General features: G+C 43.6%; 2 protein-coding genes across 2 annotated transcripts in view; one reads left to right on the top strand and one right to left on the bottom strand.

Annotated features, from left to right (window-relative positions):
• Positions 1–6889, bottom strand: part of LOC120030011 (fibulin-7) — a 33421-nt gene extending 26532 nt beyond the window's left edge. Inside the window, exons 1-2 of the mRNA XM_038975326.1 lie at positions 6590–6889; positions 2000–2162 (exon numbers count right to left, since the gene is read on the bottom strand). Coding sequence (XP_038831254.1) covers positions 2000–2162; positions 6590–6667 — 241 coding nt within the window. The 5' untranslated portion in view covers positions 6668–6889. The remainder of the gene's footprint in view (positions 1–1999; positions 2163–6589) is intronic.
• Positions 6890–8408: 1519 nt separating this feature from the next.
• LOC120029407 (zinc finger CCCH domain-containing protein 6) overlaps positions 8409–25512 on the top strand; it is a 19409-nt gene continuing 2305 nt past the window's right edge. Inside the window, exons 1-14 of the mRNA XM_038974627.1 lie at positions 8409–8907; positions 10744–10981; positions 11333–11470; positions 11999–12278; positions 12510–12682; positions 13549–13686; positions 14420–14534; positions 15148–15257; positions 15717–16000; positions 22647–22909; positions 23010–23234; positions 23519–23698; positions 24758–25044; positions 25173–25326. Coding sequence (XP_038830555.1) covers positions 8816–8907; positions 10744–10981; positions 11333–11470; positions 11999–12278; positions 12510–12682; positions 13549–13686; positions 14420–14534; positions 15148–15257; positions 15717–16000; positions 22647–22909; positions 23010–23234; positions 23519–23698; positions 24758–25044; positions 25173–25326 — 2677 coding nt within the window. The 5' untranslated portion in view covers positions 8409–8815. The remainder of the gene's footprint in view (positions 8908–10743; positions 10982–11332; positions 11471–11998; positions 12279–12509; positions 12683–13548; positions 13687–14419; positions 14535–15147; positions 15258–15716; positions 16001–22646; positions 22910–23009; positions 23235–23518; positions 23699–24757; positions 25045–25172; positions 25327–25512) is intronic.

Below are 25512 nucleotides of genomic sequence, written 5' to 3'. Positions count from 1 at the left end.
CTTCGCCACACTATCCTTTAGCCCCCCCCCCCCCCCCCAAGACATTTTTAGGGTTTCTTCACGGGCTTCTTACCGCGTCGTCGTGCTAACCTCATTCGCCGGTATCCCTCTGCACATTGCTCCATCGAATCCCAGGCGGGCTCCGGCACTCTCCCTGGGTCAACCGACCACCTGTCTATTTCCTCCCAAGTGGTGTAACCCAGATCCGGCTCCTGCTGCCGAGCTAGCTCTTCGAAACGCCGCCTCTCTGCTTTTGCTGCCTCCAGCTCTGCTTTGGGGCGGCGATACTCCTCTGGCTCTGCCCAGGGTCCTTTTCCGTCCAGCTCGTCCTCCCATGTCCATTTCTCCTGGTCCCGCTGCTACTGCTGCTGCCACTGCTGCCCGTTGCTACGCTGCTTGGTCCGAGATTGGTGGGTGGTTCTGTAACGGCGGCCTTCCTTCTCTTCACTAGAAGAGGGGGTGAAACAGGGATCGGACCAACACGCAGCGTAGCCAGTGCTCAACATGTTTAATTAACAAAACTACTGTGAACACTAAACAAATACAAAATAACAAAAGTGGCAAACCGATACAGACCTATCTGGTGCAGAATACAAACACAGAGACAGGAAACAACCACCCACAATCCCCAACACAAAACAAGCCACCTATATATGATTCTCAATCAGGGACAACGATTGACAGCTGTCTCTGATTGAGAACCATATTAGGCTGAACACAGAAACAGACGAACTAGACACACAACATAGAATTCCCACCCAGCTCACGTCCTGACCAACACTAAACAAGCAAAACACATAAGAACTCTGGTCAGGACGTTACAGGTGGGAGGTTTGTTCTATACCAGTAAGAGCAGAGCTATCATCCAGGTGTCTGGTGCTAAACGACACAATTCCACTTCCTGTCAGTCTCCTATTGAGTGCTCGGTGTGTACTGTAATGGTGCCAAACGACACAATTCCACTTCCTGTCAGTCTCCTATTGAGTGCTCGGTGTGTACTGTAAATGAGAGCATTCTCTCTCTCTCTCTCTCTCTCTTTTACTCTTTCTCTATCTCTCTCACTATAGCAGCTGATGAATGACTCTACTCATCCATTTTCACAGGAATAGAATAGAAAAAAATAGAATCGAATAGAATATAATTGAAAATAATACAATAGAACTTGCTATGGCTAAGTTTGATAGAAATCCCTGATAAGCCTAACTAGTTGTCTGTAAGAAAAACATTTGATCCAAAAGGACAGTGGTAACTACTAGAAGACCAACGATTTCCACATTGACCCAATACTGAGGTTTATCTACTAAAGGGTCAACATCAGGTCGAAGAGAGTTCACATGTCATTTAAGTGCTATGCAGAAGCTTGGGTTTCAGTGGGAAACTTTCAACTTTAAGCTAAACTTTCAAATTTAACTGTTTCCTTATTTTGTTGATTTAGTGACCACAAAACCAGGAAGGGGGATGTGAATCCCATCAATGCACATTATGGTAAACAATACTGACATGGTAAACAATACAATAATTTCCCCAAAATCCAATGATGGTAGACCACACACTACTCCCTAGCCTCTAACACTCCTCCCCTTACCCTCTGGTTAGGATGTTATGTCTCTGCAGTAGAGCCACTCTTAAGGACAATGGAAGTAGGCTAGGCCAGGCCCAGGCTAGGGGATCTTTAGGCCTGTGCCTGGGCCTGGCTCTCTAAACAAGTTGCATAAATAGAGGAGAAAAGTGGAGTAAATTGAAAGACAATCAAAGTAGATTTCTGGTTTAAATAATAAAGAATCATTTCTGAAATCGACTTCCATTATCATTCAACGTGCTCCAATTTTCAACTCTGTTGATGAATCATTCATCAGCTGCTATATTGAGGAGAGACAGCTAGAGAAAGAGAGCAAGATAGCGTAAAGAACCCATAGGCTGATCTGTACATGGCTATATAAGAGCTTGATTTCAGGTGCTGCAGAGTGGTGGAGAATGGTTATACTCTCGGTCTACTCACCAGCCGACTGATCGGCCTGAGGCAACTTGGAGACTGAGTTCTGTAGGGTTGCCAGTTTGGACTTCATGATGCGTAGTCCCTCTGTGAACCTCATCTCCTGTCCCTTCAGAAACTTCTCCATCTGACGGAGAACACCAACCACCTGGTGTTTATCCATGCAGTTCTAGAGACAGAGAGACACATACAGTACATGTTAACCACAGGAGGTTGGTGGCACCTTAACTGGGGAGAACGGGCTTGTGGTAATAACTGGAGCGGAACCAGTGGAATGGTATCAAATACATCAAACACATGGTTTCCAGGTGTTTGATGCCATTCCATTTGCTCTATTCAGGCCATTATTATGAGCCGTTCTCCCCTCAGTAGCCTCTTGTGATGTTAACATAAGATATCATAAAGTTAAATACATGTATAACTGGTCAAACATGAAAGCAACATGAAGAACATGGTTCTTGGTGGTGTTTGTCCATGCAGTTCTGGAAAATAATGAAGCGCATACCAGTACAGAACTGGGAAATTAGAAAATAAGGAGTGTTGGCTTCAGTTTTACAAGCCACAACCTATTTTATTCTTAGTCACACACATAACCAAATGTTAAAACAACAAGTATTTGAAGATATTAAACCATGTTTAACATCAATTCAGTGGGAAGCATATAAATAAACCATGATTTGCACTATGACAGTATTATAACGCAATTAAAATGAGCAAGCTTCAATAAATCACAACTTCCAATAAAATCCACAAAATGTGTAATCGTCATAACATATGAGAAGAGGCAGGTATGATTTAACAAGCCAAGCGCAGCTGTGGTAGTTAATGACATCACCCGATCAACTCCAAGGTCACGTCCCAAATGGCACCCTATTCCCTAAATAGTGCACTACTTTTGACCAGAGCACTATGGGCCTTGGTCAAAAGTAGTGCACTATATACACTCTTAGCAAAAAGGGTTCCAAAAGGGTTATTTGGCTGTCCCATAGGATAACCCTTTTTTGTTCAAGGTAGAACTCTTTTGGGTTCCATGTGGAACCAAAAATGGGTTCTTCAAAGGGTTCTCCTATAGGGATAGCCGAAAAACCCTTTTAGGTTTTAAGAGTGTAGGGAATAGGTTGCCATTTGGGATGCACACAAATCCAACTTCAAAATGTCTGGTGGTGGGTGGGTTCTGTGATGGCTGTGGTTACAAATATTGACATTCCGCCAGTGTTCCCTAGCATTTCCAACAACCGTCGCCAAAACAAATCCCAATCCAATTTCACAGCTGCACAGGTGTTTTCAACTAGACCAATAACATTTATATCATTGTAGTATTATTAGTGGTGGAAAAAGTACCCAACTGTCATACTTGAGTAAAAGTATAGATACCTTAATAGAAAGTTACTCAAGTAAAAGTGAAAGTCAGCCAGTAAAATACTACTTGAGTAAAAGTCTAAAAGTATTTCGTTTTAAATATACTTAAGTATCAAAAGTAAATGTAATTGAAAAAATATACTTAAGCATCAAAAGTAAAGGTATAAATCATTTTAAATTCCTTATATTAAGCAAGGCGGACGGCATCATTTTCTTGTTTTTAAAATGTACGGATTGCCAGGGGCACACTGAGCCTGTCAGATCAGAGGCAGTAGGGATGACCAAGTGTTCTCTTGATAAGTGTGTGAATTTAACAATTTTCCTGTCCTGCTAAGCATTCAAAATGTAAAGAGTACTTTTAGTTGTCAGGGAAAATGTATGGAATAAAAAGTACAATATTTTATTTGGGAATGTAGTGGAGTAAATGTAAAAGTGGTCAAAAATATAAATAGTAAAGTAAAGTACAGATACCCCAAAAAACGACTTAAGTAGTACTTTAATGTATTCTTCCTTAAGTGGTTTACACCACTGAGTATTATTATAGTAATGTAGCGACCTGGTTGTGAGTTCAGAGATCAAATAAGAATAACATTCATATCGTTGTGTTATTACTGTATTAGAATTATGACTGTGGCCTGCCACCTGGTCATGGAAGATTCAGAAATACTATCCTTTTATTAAGATTCAGAAGTCATACCCAGGATTCCTGAAAGAAAGAGCCTGACAATGACCTTTGGGTCAAAACAGTGCACCTGAAAGTTATTGGCTGTGAGTACACTACTTCTAAAGTAATCCCCTTCTAGCCACAGCTGTCTCCGCTAGCCCTCAAAACCCTCCTCCCCCTGGTCCTGGTACTCACTTGGAGGAACATGTGAGAGGCCGCCACACCATGCACCTCTCACTGTCTGTCTCTCTCCCTCTCTCTCTACCCCTCTCTCTCTCTCTACCACTCCCTCTCTCTCCCTCTCTCCATTCTTCACTTTCTCCTTCTTCTCCAGTGTCAGACAATACAGCAGCTGGACCAAAGCTGTTTGACAGATGTCTGTCAGTGAGACCTCTGTCCAGAACCCTGGCCCTCTGTATATTTACATGGCAGGAAACACAGAGGTTGCATCCTAAATTACACCCTATTTCCTATATAGTGCTATACATTTGACTGAGGTCAATGCAAAGTAATGCACTATATAGGGAATAGGGTGCCATTTGGGACACAGCTGCAGACTCATTGGATAACAAACCCTGAATGGACCAGCTTTGTATTCAGCTTCAGCACATAGCCTGGATGCCATGAGCCCATGAGCTATTTGAGAGCAGGCTGTTGACAGATAAGCTCATTCCAAAGTCTCAGAGAACAGTGAAATAAATGGCTGTTTGCTAATCCTTTTCAATCATATTTAAGTCTGTAGAAAAGTGCAATTTCTCAGGTGAGGGCATACCTTGCATACTTGAAATGACAATCAATGCCCACTGTTAGTACTGCAATAACTTTCCTAAACTTAAGCAATCCCATTGATTCTGCCCTTGAGGCAGAACTGCCCGTATAAAGGTAAGTTCTCAGAGGGGCATTGGCCAAGAGTAGGCCCTATGCTTCAATAAGACTTCTTCCCTGTGCTCTTTTCTTTTCTTTGACGACTCTCCCCCAGGGTAAAGGGAAATGCCACTAACTGACACAGTAGTGGACTCATATCCATCCTAGGAACACACACAGACACACACACACACACACACACACACACACACACAAACCAGGGCTCAGACTAAAATGTTTCCCTTGATGGCACCAGCCCATGATTTGTTCGCACCCAAATGAAATTGCAACGTCACTCAATTGAAAACATTTGTATCATCTTATGAAGTAATTCATAGTGCTTTATTAAAACGTGTAGTAGACTACTGAGATGCTATTCAAGAAACACGTTGCTTCATCATCTTTTCATGTTGTTATTCAAATCATTTTTATGGGCAACCTAATTCAGTGATTGTCTTGCATTTTGGGTTGACAATGATGCTATTGTGGTTAGATTTTACTGTTAAAATAGGGCTCCAGAATGTTCTGGTTTGTTTTTGTTCAATAGAGAGGAATTTGCCTGCATCTTTATGTGCACTAATATAATAGGTTAACAGTATATTTGGGGCTAAATCACCACCCGAGTAAGTGGAATCTCAAATCACATTAGCTAGATTGTTGACTCTAAATATAATACCCACTGCTAGTATGTAAATATAACAGTCAATGTTGAATATCCCCAAAAACGTTGCAGTTGTAGCCTAGTGCCCAATAAGGCCTTTGCAATCCCAATGGCCAATGCGCATTTTCCGCGCTCCATAGCCCTATCGCAAACCATCACATATCTTGTTATAAATAGTTGCCATTGAGCTCAAAATTGAGAGCTGACACAGTTGAATAGCTGTGTTTTCCCGCAATATGTTTTTTTTTAATGTTATACAATCAGAACACTCGCTCCACACAGCAGCAGGCCCCAGCGAAAGAGGTAGAGGGGCAGGCAGACACTGTCATTACAGGAATCATGAGGATAATGAACTTTACTGTTTGACCAAATCATGGTTTTAGCCTTTTGAGAGAGGTGACCATGTAGAATGTGGAGTTCGCACTGATGCGAATGGTCCCAGTCTGGAGCCCTGCGCGCGCACACACATACACACACACACACACACACACACACACACACACACACAGTGGACTCATATATAGATGGCTTGTTTTAGAATCCTGGAAAAAGATGCCGAAAGGCGTCCAAGAGTCAGTGCTCATGGCTTCCCTCTTATAAACTTTCAATATGTATTTTCCCTTGCTCAATGGGATATTTGTGTAATCCTGTAAGGACAGTCTTTGCTCATTTGTGATGAGGACAGGGGCCAATAATAGCCTACATGTTCAAATCATGGCTAAACCTTTTACATTGGAACATACCAGGGATGGATAGCAGTTCCAAGTTATGGTTTGTTTTGTCTGAGGAAGAACATGAAGGACTACGTGTACAGTTAACAAAACACTGCAAGACATATTTATATACGTGTTAATGTCGCCTTCTTTTCTGAGCGTAACATAAAGCTAATCAACTGTTGCCTAGAGTAACTTTTGCAGTATGGGTTGTTGTTGAGGAAAAAAACTATAACTTTTCCAACAAAATATTCCTAAAAATTACGCATCTCTACGCGTAATAAGCATGTAGCCTACCACACATACACAGATGATGAGGGGCGAAGACTACAAACCTGTCCGCCACCATGGCAAGTATGGATAGTTGTCAGACACAGAAAAAGCAAACCGCTGCGCAGCATTGATAGTGCCATAACTCTAATTCCAACTGGATTGGTGTTGGAATGATATCCGAATTGTTCTCCAAATGGTCAAACTTAGTCAGGTGTTTAAAGAATAGAAAACCAACGAACTCAACTTCGATTTCCGAAACTCCTCCTGAGCGTTTGCGCAAATGAACTGGCAGTTTGTGGATTCAGGATGGGAAGTAAGATACTTCTCATCAGTTGGTACGAGCGACGGTTGGGATGCGGTGCGCTCCCGTGCCCGTCCGTGCGCTCTTGGATAGACTATGATGAGAGTGAGCCTGAATCTACTGCTTAATCTAACTGAAAATGTAGACTTTGAAAAGCAATGGATGTACTAGGAATAATCCCTCCCACCAACACCCCAGTCGCGTTTCTCTCTCCAATGTTCTGTTCTTCTTCTCATTGGCTGTGTCGCCATTCCCAGACTCAGACCGAATAGAGGAAGCAATCATCTGTGAGTTCATGGGGTGAAACAAAACTATTGCCATGTGGGTTCTTATGACTGGGGATGTATTTATAGGCTATTTTTTTTTTTACAGTGATCAATTTACAGCAAGTCATTGCAGAAGTTGACTGGTGAGTTTGTAAACTTTACATGCACGTAAATAGGATGCTTTACCATTAGGCCTTGGGTTGGAATTATTTTTGATGAGGCCAAATCTGCCCCCTGCGCCCAGGTTACACGAATTCCTAGGAAAACATCAAGGGAATGGAGCAGGTAGACTCGCATCATAGCAGGCATATTAGCCTACTTCGCAATAACGCATAGGCTATTCATTCAGCTAAATTATTGTTTTTGTTATACCCCAGAAACATGGCAACCGGTTTTGATGGAACAACATAATATTGATTATAGAAGCTGCATATAAAACAGGGCTTAAGTCTGTTTGTGATCACTTTGATTTATTATTTGGGTTGAAGCGACACACGCTGGCGGTACTTGGAATAATCTTTCTTGTGCGCGAATTTATCTGGAATTGACACACAGCCTAAATACGAGTTGTATTTACAATGGTGTTTGTCCTTCACTGGTTTCCTTTTCTTGTGGCATCAGGTCACGAATCTTGCTGCTGTGGTGGCACACTGTGGTATTTCACCCAATAGATATGGCAGTTAAGGAAAATTGGATTTGTTTTCGAATTATTTGTGGGTCTGTGTAATCTGAGGGCAATATGGGTATCCAATATGGTCATACACTTGGCAGGTTAGGAAGTGCAGCGCTGTGTCCACCTCATTTTGTGGGAAGTGTGCACATAGCCTACCTTCTCTTGAGAGCCAGGTCTGCCTACGGCGGCCTCTCTCAATAGAAAGGCTAAGCTCACTCTCTCTCTCTCTCTCTCTCTCTCCCTCTGACACACACACACACACACACACACACACACACACACACACACACACACACAATATAACAGCATAAAGGTCGTGATTGATTTTATTCCATACAATTTATAAGGCGAAAGATTATGATCTGTGAGAAATACAGAAAGGGTCAAAACAAGAATGTCAATTTTACAAATCAGTCCGCTGACAACAACATTGTTAACTTCTCTAGTGAGCCTTATACCCTTTATTCTTGCACCAGGTGCAAAAAAAAATGGACACATTTTTAGGCCAATGGGTATAGCAAAAGATCCCGCAACAATATTTGGACCAATTACTTTGTAGAGTTTTGTTGTGCCTTGTCTCTGATAGGACATTATACGTGGAAGAATACATTAGAAAAAATAGGATGTTCTTCGGTTTCCGAGAAGCCATTTTGAGAACATGTTTCGGGCGCAATGTCCTATGACGATGAAGATGCTGAAACCAACGAAAATTGTTACAAATCTGTGTGTTTCTCCCTCCGTCTCCAATATCTCGATACCATGGCAGCAGTCAACCGGCGGGATGATAATAACAAAGCGGGGTATCAAGCTGTGCTTGCTGGGTTAATACGTCATTGAAATGAGAGAGGAGAAAGAATGTCTGTTGCCTGTCTCTGTTTGAGACTTGTAACGGTTACCGTGAGTTTTTTCCAGTCTCCATGAAATCTACCAGCATTTCTCACGACACAACCCAACACCAACGGCCTCAGACTGAATAGCCTACAACAACTCAGTCTTGTTTCGAAAGGAGAAAGGCATTTCCAACCGTTGTTGTTTCCACCTACCGTCCATGGCTTCTGTGAGCCTGGTCTCCAGTCCCCCAACCCCCGTTGTTGTTCTTGACAAAAACATGACAGACTCTGAGCTTGCAGAGGAGGAAAGGTCGAGTAACATTCTTATCTGTCTGGAATTATATCTTCTTTACCCACTCATCTGTGCGTCTCAACAACATGCTTGTGTTACTGTTGTGTTATGAGCCGAATTTGTATTCGAATGACTCAGACAACGCTTCGTTGTTGAAGTCGGGCCTTTTCACATATGATTATTTCATGCATGCGTTATAGCGAGGTACTAGTAACATTATCCCGCTGTCCAAAACAGAATTCCCATCACGAAACACCCATTTGGAAGCATAGCGACATCGCATCAATGTTCCACTGTATCATTGACTGAGTGAGGATATGGGATGGGTTTGGTTAGTTATCATGGTCATATCATATTGTTGCATTCTGTAGGGGGTTATGTAAATGTAGATGATGTAATAGCCTTAGCCCCGCCCCAGTCATGATGCACTTCTTTACCACCCCCTATCGAACACCACACAAATTGCTGAGAGGATTGTGAATGAGAATCTGCCTCTGCTGTGCTGTAATGCCAGTGTTGAATGACTGTCTCTGTCAGTTGATGATGTCGATAACTCCCACACTCTCTCACAATCATTAGAAGCCCCTTTAATTTGATCTATTTGCCAGTGTTATTAGATGTTTAGCTTGCACCACTGGGAAAAAAGAAGGATGCTTTTAATGCAGCACTAGTTTTAAGTTTGTGGGAACTACATTATATATGATATATAAAAAGAAATTGCCACTTCTGATATAAAAAAAAAAAAGTTTGACTTGATTTCAGTAGAAATGCCCAAACCGGAATAGTAACCAAATCAGTACAGGTCAATTTCAATTGACATATTTAGGACGTCGCTTTAAAAATATGGGTGATGCACCTGGTATGGAATGACCTGTGTGATTTTCTGGTTTCACATCAACAAGTAACAGAATTATTGGTGGAGATATGCATGAATAAGCATGATGTTTATCAACAGGAATGTATGTGTTGTTTATTTCAATTGCCAGTGTTTCCCATCTTTTGAAATGCATCCACTTTATACTAAGGCCCATCACCAACCAATCTGAACTCTACGGTCATTACATGAACATGTAGCAGTTCATATATTGTCACCTTTCCCCATTGCAAAACATCCAGCATGCACATCTTCCACAAAGAACGCTATTACATGCCCCAACCAGCTCCTTCATATCCCATAACTATTCCTTTATCGGCACTGTTTGATATTAAATTGCAGCTCAGTACATGTTAATTACATAGACCCCTGGTTCCACTACTGTCCCTTTACCCCGAGAATACATTTATGCCCTGACTTACAGTACATGAACTGTGTGAATTATCACATTTTGCCTGAACACATCAAGTTTGCGCTGTCAAACTCACCCCACCTCTTTAGTTTAACCGGAATGTTAAAATCACAACATTTGTTTACCAGAATGTTAAAGTCACAACATTTATTTACCTACATGTCAAAGTCACAACATTTGTTTACCAGAATGTTAAAATCACAACATTTGTTAACCTACATGTCAAAATCACAACATTTGTTTACCTCAATGTTAAAATCGCAAATGTTTCATATGTGTATCTGGCCCATAGAAAAGGGTGCTAGAGGGTTGATGGGATTCTCACAAAAAAATACAAAAGTGAATATTTCTCGTGATTTATTGACAAAAACACAGTTGTTTCTAATTCTGTAGAACACTGAAGTTCATTCGAACAATTTCTTCTTAAATGTCTCTAAATATTTAATTTCAGTGATAGAAAAGTTGATTTTGACACAGCAGTTTATTGAGATTGAAAATGGCCTATTTGGTTTCCTGTCCACTTTTTGATTCTCTAAATTGATATTGACATGTTATGTTCTGTTTAAAGAGAGGATGGTGAATTGGAAGATGGAGAAATAGATGATGAAGGGATTGGGATTGAAGAGGAGAGCAAAGAAGAAGTCAAAGAAGTGAATGAAGAAAAGGAAGAGAAAGTAAAGGAAAATGAGAAAGAAAAGGAAAAAGACATAGAGAAAGAAGACAAGACATACAGGCACTCCAGAAAAAGATACAAAAAAACAAGAGAGAAGAGGAGGTCAAAGAGAAGGAGACGCGACAGTCGGAAAGTAAGACCAGAATCATGAAATCAACACCTGGCATCGTTAAAGTACAGTCCTCCAACAATTACAATAAGAAATATGATCGGTCTGCAAAATCCTACAACTCTGCATGTGAAACACTGTTTTTGATTTTGTAGACTTTCAGGTTTTGATTTGACTTAATTGACCTTTAGACCTACGAATCGATTTATTTAGATATTTTCTACTTCCTTTAGTTTTTCTCTATGGACCCGATTCAGTTGAGATAAGCACTTACAACTCAAACTTTTGTTTACGTTATTCATTAATTACAGTGTGAAACAGAAAATGTGAATGAAGTCATAATACCATCCTAAGTATTGCTCTCCTCTCTCCCAGCATCACTCCCCCTCCAGTAGCTCCAGTTCTGACAGCTATGAGTCCTCCCTGGAGAGACCAGAGAGAGACAGGCCCAAGAACAAGAAGAACCAAGACAGGTCACACCGTGGTGGTGACTATGATGGCCAGTCAGCTCAGGTAAATATGTCATTGTTTGGTAACATTTATATGTATTACAATTCATAAGCATTTAGAACATTTATATTAATTTATTAAGAATATATAAACATAAGCTTTGAAGGGTGGAACTTTTGTGTGGAAAAACTCATTCTGATTGGCTGGGCCTGGCTCCCCAGTGGTTGGTCATATGAAATCCATAGATTAGGGCCTAATGAATTTATTTCATTTGACTGATTTCAACTGTAACTGAGTAAAATCTTTGAAATTGTTGCATGTTGCATTTATATTTTTGTTACATATATTTAAAGTATTTATAGGCATGTATAAGTAAGTAAGTGAGCCTTGGACAAGTAAGTCTTGTCTGAGCCAGAACAGCCCATAGGGCAGGAGCCTATCAGGAGGCAGCTTGTCATTTACAAGTACACTCCCTGGACAGGACACTAGTCTATCGCAGGGTCTATAGGCATGCATAAACAAGCATTTTTACCATATACAATACCTTTTCAATAACAACATTACCATCTCTTCTGACTGACTCTCCTCCAGCATGGGTGTGATCCATCAAGTGGTGGCCATGGCAACCCACAGAGGTCAGAGAGGTCAGCAGGCCGACACAGGAGTGGTAGTGGTGACTATGACAAGTACAGCGACTACAGCGAAGACAAGTATGACTATGAGGGAGAGGGGGGTGATTATGATGAGGAGGAGATGTGGCAGGGGAAAGACTCTATATCTCCTAGCCAAGGCTTGGGCAGGGGACGCGGTTCCAAGGACCAGATGAAGAGAGGTGGCATGAAGGGCATGCAGAAACAACAACAGCAGCAGTGTATGTATGGCCTGTGTGAATTGTGTTGAAGTGTTTTGTCGAATGATATTCAAGTTTGTCGAAGTTAACAGTCTAGTGGCTATAGTAGTGTAAAGTGTGTCCATTTTGGATTTTTATATCACCTCTGACAAATTTTGGATTTTATTTTATTGCAGCTTACATAAATGTTTTACGAAGATCTATGTATTAGATCCTGTTGTTCTGACTTTTAATGGTTGTTGTGTTTTTCAGTTGGTGGTCAGCGGGGGCGGGGCAGAGGAGGTGGAGTGGGAGGAAGGGGGCGGGGCAACATGCTCAACAAGAACAACAAGAAACAGATGCAGCAGATGAAGGGCAACAAGAACTGGGGGCGTGGCCGGGGGCGAGGCGGGGGGGCCGAGCAGGCCGGAGAGGGGATGAAGCAGGTAAAGAACAAAGATGGCTTAAATTGCAATTCAGGCGCTTTCCCAATATGTCTTTCCTCAATTGCTTGCATCCTCTCTCCTCGCCTCCTTTTCAAAAAGCATTGGAGAAGAAGGTCAGAGGGGAAGGATCTTGGATTTCCTCTAATGCAGTTTGAGAAGGTGATGAGGAGAGAAGATGAGAGGAATCTAGAAAAGACTAATTGAGAAAGAGCAATAGAATTGTTAGAATGTACCTCAGTTGGTTTAGAGTTCAGACCAATCCATTTTGTCCCTTTGGTGACCTTGTCCATAAGAAGGAAGTAAGGGCCCTCCTGGTGTTTTTTTTTTATAGAAGAAATGTCAGAGCAAAGATAATTTCTCTATATAAAAATCTAGTATTGTTAGAATCTACCTGTTACCTTCAGACCAGGGGAGAACGACTGCCCACTTGCATTGTGGATTTCAAGTTGAAGGCCGTCTGCGGTAATGCAGGCATTGTTTCTAGAAAACAGGACACTCCATTATAGTGAATGGCGAAATGGGGATTTTTGTGGTACTTTAAAATCACACACAGACAAAGGGATCATTTAGTTGCTAATGGAGGCCTGTAGTACCTCAGTCGGCCTTCAAGTTTAGATACTCCATGAGAGGGGGCAGCACTGAGCTAGCCTGCAACATCACTTCCTAGAGCAGCTCAAACTGCAATGTTTCCAAAAATCTCTCCCTGTAGCAAGATGGCGACATGCTGTAATGACACTTCCTGGTCATCAAATGCACCACTGAGCATTCTCATAGGAAACAATAGGGTGACGTCATTGATGGCTTCATCCATATTTTTTACAGTCTGCTTCAGACCAATGTTGTCCCTTTGGTTGTCTTATCCATAGGAGGGTGGTGGGAAGGGCCCTCCTGGTGGTTTTCAGAAGAAGCGTCCCATTATGACCAAGGAGTTCATTAACCAACACACGGTGGAACACAACGGGAGATACATCTGTAAATACTTCCTGGAGGGACGATGTATCAAGGTAAATACTTCCTGGAGGGATTGCATCAAGGTAAATACTTCCTAGAGGGACTGCATCAAGGTAAATACTTCCTGGGGGGATTGCATCAAGGTAAATATTTCCTGGAGGGACGATGTATCAAGGTAAATACTTCCTGGAGGGATTGCATCAAGGTAAATACTTCCTGGAGGGATTGCATCAAGGTAAATACTTCCTGGAGGGACGATGTATCAAGGTAAATACTTCCTAGAGGGACTGCATCAAGGTAAATACTTCCTAGAGGGACTGCATCAAGGTAAATACTTCCTAGAGGGACGATGTATCAAGGTAAATACTTCCTAGAGGGACTGCATCAAGGTAAATACTTCCTAGAGGGACTGCATCAAGGTAAATACTTCCTAGAGGGACGATGTATCAAGGTAAATACTTCCTAGAGGGACTGCATCAAGGTAAATACTTCCTAGAGGGACTGCATCAAGGTAAATACTTCCTAGAGGGACTGCATCAACGTAAGTCAAGTCAAGTCGGCACCTCTGAGGTGAAAGTAACAACAGAAATTTCGGTTACACTAATGAAGGTCTACAGGTATAATGCATTATGGCACGCTCATAATTATACGCCTTGTTATAAGTATCTATGAACAGTGCAAAATCAATCAATGTACTTTTTAGGCTGGTATGCTGATTTGCTTTAAAAAGAACAACCTTGTATTCTATCTCTGTCTGCCTCACACATCATATTCGCCCTCTTTCAGGGGGACCAGTGTAAGTTTGAACATGAGCTGGTTACTCCAGACAAGAAGAAGGAGCTGTGTAAATTCTACCTCCAAGGATACTGCAGTAAAGGAGACAACTGCATCTACATGCACAATATCCTTCAATATGAATCACCAACAAATATTCTGGAATTGTCTCTGTCATTGCGTGGAATTGCCAAATCTATTTTTTATTCGGTTAATTTGTGAAGGTAACAGAAATTCCAATTCCTCTTTGATAAGCAATGGATTGGAATTGGAATTTAAGTTTACTATCTGAAATGACTGGATTGAAATGGAATTGACCCCAACCCTGGAATGAAATCATTACTCTAACTCTAGAGGGTTCATGCTTATCTGATCAACTTCAAATGAGAGGAATTAGTTGACTTCCCTCATCTGTTTAGTCATGATGACTCATTGGGTCAGTAGATGGCCATCATATATTGACTAGGCTAGAGATTCTCTTCATAAAATACTATGTAATATGTGTGTTGTATGTGAGATAAGTGATGTCCTATATTGATATGCAATGTAATATGTGTACTAATATGTGAGTCTAGAGCCCAGATTTAAACTTTGATGTATTCTTTAGAATTAGAAAAACTTTATTGTCCACACAATGTGAAAATGTGTCTTTGGCTTCACCACATAAAAACAGACAATTGTAATACACTTATTTGTAATACACTTATTCCTCCATAATTGTCCTTGACTCGTGGCTGTACGTGAATATCCCTGTAAGTTTTTTCATACTGGAGCCAAGTGTTATCAGGGAGACAACTGTAAATTCTCGCATGATCCTTTGAATGATGTGACCAAAGACCTGCTTGATAAGGTAAGAAAAACATCATAATCATAAACGCCACAAACTGAAATATCGTGGGTCTAAACCAGGACTAGACAACCCTGTTCCTGGAGTGCAGCAGGTACTGCAGGATTTTGTACCAACTAGGCACCACGCCAGACCAACTGAGCTAATTGATCAGTTCAGTGATTGCCTAAATTCAACACACCTGGTCTTCCAGGTTGGTTAAATCAAAAACATGAAGTGCCTGCGGCCCTCCAGGACCAGGGTTGCCTACCACCTGTCTAAACGGTCTGCGTCTTAAAACCATTACACTAACAACTTAGTGATTGTGTGTGGATCAAAATAGCAACATCTAATAGCAACATCTATCAAAAGTCTAAATTTTGAACAGTAGTTCACTAGTTCCTTACCCACAGCCATACAGTGAAGAGTATAGCTTTTGCATCAGATTGTTTGCTTCATTGTGTTTCTACGTATTGTCTTCAGATCATCAACACAGAGGAGGAGATCGCCCATGAAGATGAGATGGAGTTGGAGGACCTGAGGAAACAGGGGATTGCCCCCCTGCCTAAACCCCCTCCTGGGGTGGGGCTGCTGCCCACACCGGGTCCTGGTGGTCCTGGGTCTGGAGGTCCTAACCCTGGTCCTGGACCCTCCAGCCCACAGGAGGGGGGAAGCAGTGGGGGGAACTCCGGGGGAAAGAAGATCCCCTCTCTGTTTGAGATTGTGGTGAAACCTACAGTGGACCTGGCTCAGAAGATTGCTCAAAGGTAGCTTTACTTTTACCTGACATGCTCACGTAATCTTCAGTATAATGTAAATGTTTTTTTTCACAATTTGTCAGCTATACAGTTGAAGTCGGAAGTTTACATACACTTAGGTTGGAGTCATTAAAACTCATTTTTCAACCACTCCACAAATTTCTTGTTAACAAACTATAGTTTTGGCAAGTCGGTTAGGACATCTACTTTGTGAATGACACAAGTAATTTTTCCAACAATTGTTTACAGACAGATTATTTCACTTATAATTCACTGTATCACAATTCCAGTGGGTCAGAAGTTTACATACACTAAGTTGACTGTGCCTTTAAAGAGCTTGTAAAATTCCTGAAAATGATGTCATGGCTTTAGAAGCTTTTGATAGGATAATTGACATCATTTGAGTCAATTGGAGGTGTACCTGTGGATGTATTTCAAGGCCTACCTTCAATCTCAGTGCCTCTTTGCTTGACATCATGGGAAAATCAAAAGAAATCAGCCAAGACTTCAGAAAACAAATTGTAGTCCTCCACAAGTCTGGTTCATCCTTGGGAGCAATTTCCAAATGCCTGAAGGTACCACGTTCATCTGTACAAACAATAGTACGCAATTATAAACACAGTGGGACCACGCAGCCGTCATACCGCTCAGGAAGGAGACGCACTCTATCTCCTAAAGATGAACATACTTTTGTGCGAAAAGTGCAAATCAATCCCAGAACAACAGCATAGGACCTTGTGAAGATGCTGGAGGAAACAGGTACAAAAATATCTATATCCACAGTAAAACGAGTCCTATATCGACATAACCTGAAAGGCACCTCAGCAAGGAAGAAGTCACTGCTCCAAAACCGCCATAAAAAAAGCCAGACTATGGTTTGCAACTGCACATGTGCACAAAGAATGTACTTTTTGGAGAACTTCTGACCCACTGGGAATGTGATGACAGAAATAAAAGCTGAAATAAATCATTCTCTCTACTATTATTCTGACATTTCACATTCTTAAAATAAAGTGGTGATCCTAACTGACCTAAAACTGTTAATTTTTACTAGGATTAAATGTCAGGAATTGTGAAAAACAGTTTAAATGTATTTGGCTCAGGTGTATGTAAACTTCCGACTTCAACTGTATATAATATTCTCTTTAATATATACACTACCGTTCAAAAGTTTGGGGTCACTTAGAAATGTCCTTGTTTTTGAAAGAAAAGTTTTAAAAAATTGTCCATTAAAATAACATCAAATTGATCAGAAATAAAGGGTAGACATTGTTAATCTTGTAAATGACTATTGTAGCTGGAAACGGCAGATTTTTTAATGGAATATCTACATAGGCGTACAGAGGCCCATTATCAGCAACCATCACTCCTGTGTTCCAATGGCACGTTGTGTTAGCTAGTCCAAGTTTATCATTTTAAAAGGCTAATTGATCATTAGAAAACCCTTTTGCAATTATGTTAGCACAGCTGAAAACTGTTGTTTTAATTAGAAGCAATAAAACTGTCCTTCTTTAGACTAGTTGAGTATCTAGAGCACAGGTGTCAAACTCATTCCACGGGGGGCCGAGTGTCTGCGGGTTTTCGCTCCTCCCTTGTACTTGATTGATGAATTAACATCACTAATTAGTTAGGAACTCCCCACACCTGGTTGTCTAGGGCTTTATTGAAAGGAAAAACCAAAAACCTGCAGACACTAGGCCCTCCGTGGAATGAGTTTGACACCCCTGATCTAGAGCATCAGCATTTGTGGGTTCGATTACATACTCAAAATGTCCAGAAACAAAGAACTTTCTTCTGGAACTCGACAGTCTATTCTTGTTCTGAGAAATGAAGGCTATTCCATGCAAGAAATTACCAAGAAACTGAAGATCTCGTACAACGCTGTGTACTACTCCCTTCACAGAACAGTGCAAACTGGGTCTAACCAGAATAGAAAGAGGAGTGGGAGGCCTCGGTGCACAACTGAGCAAGACGACAAGTAGATTAGAGTGTCTAGTTTGAGAAACAGACGCCTCACAAGTCCTCAACTGGCAGCTTCATTAAATAGCACCCGCAAAACACCAGTCTCAACGTCAACAGTGAAGAGGCGACTCCGGGATGCTGGCCTTCTAGGCAGAGTTCCTCTGTCCAGTGTCTGTGTTCTTTTGCCCATCTTAATCTTTTTATTGGCCAGTCTGAGATATGGCTTCTTCTTTTTTTTAACTCTGCCTAGAAGGTCAGCATCCTGGAGTCGCCTCTTCATTTACAACATTATGTCTGCACGGTATTTCTGATAAATTTTATGTTATTTTAATGGGGGAAAAATGTACTTTTCTTTAAAAAACAAGGACATTTCTAAGTGACCCCAAACTTTTGAACGGTAGTGTATGTCCATGCTCTTACTCAGTTGTGCACCGGGGCCTCCAACTCCTCTTTCTATTTTGGTTAGAGCCAGTTTGCGCTGTTCTGTGATAAATACAGTACCAGTCAAAAGTTTGGACACACCTACTCATTCCAGGTTTTTATTTTTTATTTATTTGTTTCTACATTGTAGAATAAAACTATGAAATAACACATATGGAATCATGTAGTAACCAAAAAAGTGTTAAACAAATCAAAATATATTTTATATTTGAGATTCTTCAAAGTAGTCACCCTTTTCCTTGATGACAGCTTTGCATACGCTTGGCATTCTCTCATGAGGAGGTAGTCACCTGGAATGCATTTAAATTAAGAGGTGTGCCTTGTTAAAAGTTAATTTGTGGAATTTCTTTCCTTCTTAATACATTTGACCCAATCAGTTGGGTTGTGACAAGGTAGGAGTGGTATACTGAATATTATGGAAAGAACAGCTCAAATAAGCAAAGAGAAATGACAGTCCATCATTACTTTAAGACATGAAGGTCAGTCAATCTGGAAAATTTGAGGAACCTTTTTGGTAACTACATGATTCCATATGTGTTATTTCATAGTTTTGATGTCTTCACTATTATTCTACAATGTAGAAAATAGTCAAAATAAGAAAAACCCTTGATTGAGTAGGTGTGTCCAAACTTTTCACTGGTATTGTGTATATACAACCACACACACAATTGAGTGCACAAAACATTAGGAACACCTGTTCTTTCCATTGCATAGACGGACCAGGAGAATCCTGGTGAAAGCTATGATCCCTTATTGATGTCACTTGTTAAATCCACTTCAATCAGTGTTAAAGAAGGATTTTTAAGCCTTGAGACAATTGAGACATGGGTTGTGTATGTGTGCCATTCAGAGGGTGAATGGGCAAGACAAAAAATGTAAGTGCCTTTGAATGGGGTATGGTAGTAGGTGCCAGGCGAACCGGTTTGTGTCAAGAACTGCAACGCTGCTGGGTTTTTAACGCTCAACAGTTTCCCGTGTGTATCAAGAATGGTCCACCACCCAAAGGACATCCAGCCAACTTGACACAACTGTGGGAAGCATTGGAATCAACATGGGTGTCACGTTCCTGACCGGTTTTCTGTTATTTTGTATGTGTTTGACGGTCAGGGCGTGAGTTTGGGTGGGCAGTCTATGTTATGTGTTTCTATGTTGGTAAAGGGTGACCTGATATGGTTCTCAATTAGAGGCAGGTGGTTTTCATTTCCTCTGATTGAGAGCCATATTAAGGTAGGTGTTTTCACATTGATTGTTGTGGGTGGTTGTCTCCTGTGTCTGTGTTTGTCGCGCCACACGGGACTGTCTCGGTTTGTTTGTACGTTCGTTCTTTTGTGTAGTCTGTTTTTCCTGTTCGTGCGTTCTTCGTTTCATGTAAGTTCTTACGTTCAGGTCAGTCTACATTTGTTTTGTTATTTTGTTTAGTATCAAGTATAGTTTGTTTTTTGTCTTGTTCAATAAATTCATTATGTCCTATAACTACCACGCTGCACATTGGTCTTCTGATCCCTCTCTCCTCTCCTCGTCCGAGGAGGAGGAAGAGCTAGAGAATCGTTACAGAACCACCCACCGAACCAGGACCAAGCAGTGTGAGTTCGAGCAGAGGCCAAATAATCAGGACTCATGGACTTGGGAGGAAGTATTGGAGGGAAAAGGACACTGGGCTCATATTGGGGAATATCGCCGCGCTCGTGAGGAGATGGAAGCAGCGAGAGCCCAGGAGCGGTGGTATGAGGAGGCAGCAAGGAGACGTGGCTGGAAGCCCGCGAAGAAACCCCAAAAATTTATTGGGGGGGGGGGGGGGGGGGGGGGGCTAAGAGGTAGTGGGCCAAGGGCAGGTAGGAGACCTGCGCCCACTTCCCAGGCTAACCGTGGAGAGCGGGAGTACGGGCAGACACCGTGTTACGCAGTAGAGCGCACGGTGTCTCCTGTACGTGTTCATAGCCCGGTGCGGGTTATTCCACCTCCCCGCACTGGTAGGGCTAGATTGAGTATTGAGCCGGATGTCATGAAGCCGGCCCTACATATCTGGCCACCAGTACGTCTCCTCGGGCCGGCTTACATGGCACCAGCCTTACGCATGGTGTCCCCGGTTCGCCTACATAGCCCGGTGCGGGTTATTCCACCTCCCCGCACTGGTCGGGCAACGGGGAGCATTCAACCAGGTAAGGTTGGGCAGGCTCGGTGCTCAAGGGAGCCAGTACGCCTGCACGGTCCGGTATTTCCGGCGCCACCTCCCCGCCCCAGCCCAGTACCACCAGTGCCTACACCACGCACCAGGCTTCCAGTGCGTTTCCAGAGCCCTGTTCCTCCTCCACGCACTCTCCCTATGGTGCGTGTCTCCAGCCCAGTGCCTCCAGTTCCGGCACCACGCACTAAGCCACCTGTGCGTCTCCAGAGCCCTGTACACACTGTTCCTTCTCCCCGTACTCGTCCTGATGTGCGTGCCCTCAGCCCGGTGCCACCAGTGCCGGTACCACGCACCAGGTCCATAGTACGTTTTGAGAGTCCAGTGTGCCCTGTCCCTGCTCCCCGCACTAGCCTGAAGGTGCGTGTCCTTAGCCCGGTGCCTCCAGTTCCGGCACCACGCACCAGGCCTACAGTGCGCCTTATCCGGCCAGAGCCATCCGTCTGCACAAGGCCATCTGAGCCATCCGTCTCCCCAGCGCCATCTGAGCCATCCGTCTCCCCAGCGCCATCTGAGCTATCCGTCTCCCCAGCGCCATCTGAGCCATCCGTCTCCCCAGCGCCATCTGAGCCATCCGTCTGCCCAGTGCCGTCTGAGCCATCCGTCTGTCCCGAGCCATTAGAGCCGCCCGTCTGTCCCGAGCCGTCAGAGCCGTTAGTCAGTCAGGAGCCGCTAGAGCCATTCGTCAGTCAGGATCTGCCAGAGCCGCCAACCAGACAGGATCTGCCAGAGCCGCCAACCAGACAGGATCTGCCAGAGCCGCCAACCAGACAGGATCTGCCAGAGCCGCCAACCAGACAGGATCTGCCAGAGCCGTCAACCAGACAGGATCTGCCAGAGCCGTCAGCGAGCCATGAGCGTCCAGAGCCGTCAGCCAGCCATGAGCGTCCAGAGCCGTCAGCCAGCCATGAGCGTCCAGAGCCGTCAGCCAGCCATGAGCGTCCAGAGCCGTCAGCGAGCCATGAGCGTCCAGAGCCGTCAGCCAGCCATGAGCGTCCAGAGCCGTCAGCCAGCCATGAGCGTCCAGAGCCGTCAGCCAGCCATGAGCGTCCAGAGCCGTCAGCCAGCCATGAGCTGCCCCTCAGCCCAGAGCTGCTATTTATCCAGAACTGCCCCTCAGTCCAGAGCTGTCTCTCTGTCCGGAGCTGCCCTTCAGTCCGGAGTTGCCCCTCTATCCTGAGCTACCTCTCTATCCTGACCTACCTCTCTGTCCTGAGCTATCTCTACCTTATCCCGGTGCTGCCCCTTGTCCCGGTGCTGCCCCTTATCTTAAGGTTACCCTTTAAATTAAGTGGGTGTAAAATGAGGGTGGTCATTCTAAGGGGAAGACGTAAGCTGGGATTGACTATGGTGGGGTGGGGACCTCGCCCAGAGCCTGAGCCACCACCGTGGTCAGACGCCCACCCAGACCCTCCCCTAGACTTTTGGTGGTGCGTTCGGAGTACGCACCTTGAGGGGGGGGTTATGTCACGTTCCTGACCGGTTTTCTGTTATTTTGTATGTGTTTGACGGTCAGGGCGTGAGTTTGGGTGGGCAGTCTATGTTATGTGTTTCTATGTTGGTAAAGGGTGACCTGATATGGTTCTCAATTAGAGGCAGGTGGTTTTCATTTCCTCTGATTGAGAGCCATATTAAGGTAGGTGTTTTCACATTGATTGTTGTGGGTGGTTGTCTCCTGTGTCTGTGTTTGTCGCGCCACACGGGACTGTCTCGGTTTGTTTGTACGTTCGTTCTTTTGTGTAGTCTGTTTTTCCTGTTCGTGCGTTCTTCGTTTCATGTAAGTTCTTACGTTCAGGTCAGTCTACATTTGTTTTGTTATTTTGTTTAGTCGTCCGAGGAGGAGGAAGAGCTAGAGAATCGTTACAATGGGTCAGCATCCCTGTGGAATACTTTCGACACCTTCTTGAGTTGCTGCCCAATGTATTGAGGGGGGGGGGGGGGGGGGGTGCAACTCAATATTAGGAAGGTGTTCTTAATGTTTTGTACACTGTGTTTATTATCCCATTAAATCCCATTAAATTTATAAAACAATCCCCTGAATTAATTAATGCATATTTTTGGGGGTTGCAGTGGATCCAACTTCAACTGTCAGTCTGGAGGCCAGTTTCAGGGTGATGAGTTTGGTGGAGGGGGTCCCGATGACAACATGCAGCAGAGTGGACCCAATGGCCCACCCCCTGTCCTCCCTCCGGGGTCTCCCCCTGGCTCCTTGGGGGGTCCCTCTCCTCCCTATCCATCCCACACTGGGCCACCAATGCAGCAACAGCAGAACCCCCCTGGACAGCACCCCCAACACCAACCACCCCATGGGTTCCCCATGCCACCACCTCCAGGTATTTACTAGCTTTCTCCTCTATATATTGGGTTCTCTCAATGCATATGTAGAGTTTGATTAATTAAAACCTCTCATTTGCTGTTTATTCCTGCCTCCAGGTCCGCCACCACCCTTCCTGGGTCACCGACCCAATATGAACTTGAACCCCAATATGAACATGAACCTCCAGAGGCCCCCTCCACCGTTCCCTCCATTCCCAGATCCCATGCAGATGCTTCAGAACATGAACGTGCCGTTCCAAACCATGGGAGCCGTGGGCCAAAACCCTGCAGAGTTCTTTAACAACTTCTTCAGGAACCAGGCTCAGGCCATGGGCCAAGGAGGTTGGTTTTACAATGATACATGGATGAATGTCTCTTATAGTAAGGAATAAGCAGATAATGCAGATAATAGCCATCAATTTGTTATGTCAAGGATTTAATTATTTACAGTATGTGGGTTTTTCAGTCTAAATGCTCCAAGCAATGACCATATTCTATTCTGTTGTGTTATAGCTTTCCTTTTTTTATATTCAGTTCTTTCGATGTGTTAGCAGATGTTGATTCATTAAAACCTCTCACTCTCTGCATATTCTTCCTCATATCTCCCCACCTCCTCTCTCCATTAGACATGGGTATGCCTTTCAGTCAGAACACCTCCCAACAGCAGGGGAGCCCTGACTCCCAAATGCTGTCCCAGATGCAGGGCCTACCCCCTGCAGTACAGAAGGCCCTGCTCCTACACCTACAGCAGCAGCAAGGCAGTGAGCCACAAGGTTTTGAGGAACAAGGTGGCAAGACCCCTAAAGGTGAGTGTGAAGGATTATTTATTTACAGCAAAGTGAAACAGTCTTGTACTCATCACCAAATATGACCATTTAATAACTAGGGTACACATTTCACAGATATTGCACAGTATGCTTGGTTGCACTTGCTTGGTAATACTTAAATCATGCTTATACTGTATAATCGTCATGAACATAACTTACATGCTCTACACCAGGGTTCCCCAACTGTCATGAACATAACTTACATGCTCTACACCAGGGTTCCCCAACTGTCATGAACATAACTTACTGGCGGCCGCCCGCGGGTGGTTTTATTTGGCTCGCCAATATTTGTTTTATTTATTTTTTCATAAATGGACATAAGACAATAAACAAGTAATTTTTTTTATTTTTACCCCCTTTTTCGTGGTATCCAATTGTTAGTAGTTACTGTCTTGTCTCATCGCTACAACTCCCGTACGGGCTCGGGAGATACGAAGGTCGGGAGCCATGGGTCCTCCGAAACACAACCCAACCAAGCCGCACTGCTTAACACAGCGCGCATCCAACCCGGAAGCCAGCCGCACCAATGTGTCGGAGGAAACACCGTACACCTAGCGACCTGGTGTACTGTGCACTGTGCCCGGCCCGCCACAGGAGTCGCTAGTGCGCGATGAGACAAGGATATCCCTACCGGCCAAACCCTCCCTAACCTGGACGACGCTGGGCCAATTGTGCGTCGCCCCATGGACCTCCCGGTCGCGGCCGGCTGCGACAGAGCCTGGGCTCGAACCCAGAGTCTCTGGTGGCACAGCCTTAGACCACTGCGCCACCCGGGAGGCTTATAAACAAGTTATTTTAATTTAAGAAATCTTTTCCCAAGTATTCCCACACATAATAGAGAGATACAAGATCGTATATAAATGTAATCCAGGTTTGAAATTGTTATGTTTTAGTCAAATATATCTGCTTGGGCTTCTTGCGGTTAATTTGCAGTCTACAAATTATTTGTAATTATGTTCTGGCCTCCCAACCATCCACTCAAGAAAAAATTGGCCCCTGGCTGAATCTTGTTGATGATCCCCGCTCTACACATTTCAGATGACTCTACTAACTGGTACTCCAGTGATGACGAGGATGGGAACTGTGTCACGGCCATTCTTAAGTCTCTGAAGAAACAGAATGAGAAGCTCCAGCAGGGGCCACAGTCCATCAAACACCCCTCTGTTCCCCAGTTGGCCCCTGGAGACCCCAGGCTCCAGAAGGAGCGGGCCCCACCCAGCGACCCCCGTATGAAGGCAGCAGACCCCCGCCAGAGACCACCAGACAACATGAGGAAAGAGCCCGACTCCAGCGGGGGCCCCAGACAGGCCAGGGACCCCAGGAAGGTATAGATATCTAGCCTACTGTTTAATGCTGGTGCATGTCTGTTGTTGTTACTTTGTATTGAGCTTTTATGCTGAAAAACCAATCTCCTTTTTGATGACATTAAAGTGTTTGAATCGAATCTAATAAGGTGAGGCCCCTGGAGCCACCCAACTCCTTCAAACCAGAGCTCCACCACCATCGCCAGCACCACCACAATAAGGCTCCAGCCAGAGAGGAGGATGAGGATGGAGAGAGGGAGCTAAGAGAGCGGGCTGCTCTCATCCCGTTGGATTCCTGCCCAGGTATAACCCTAATATTTTAAACGCCTATTTCTTTTGAATGCTGCTGCAGCTGCTGTTGTTGTTTTCTAGCCTAGTATTTCATCTTTTTTATATTTGTATTCATCATACAATTCAGAGTCCTACTGACATCTGCCATGTGAATGAAATTAAATAGAATAGAATATAAAACTTTGTTGTCCATAACAA

Source organism: Salvelinus namaycush, chromosome 35 (assembly GCF_016432855.1).
Source record: "Salvelinus namaycush isolate Seneca chromosome 35, SaNama_1.0, whole genome shotgun sequence".
In the NCBI taxonomy this organism is placed as follows: domain Eukaryota; kingdom Metazoa; phylum Chordata; class Actinopteri; order Salmoniformes; family Salmonidae; genus Salvelinus; species Salvelinus namaycush.
The sequence above is the reverse complement of the archived record's forward strand: the minus strand, read 5'-3'. Positions and strand labels throughout refer to the sequence as shown.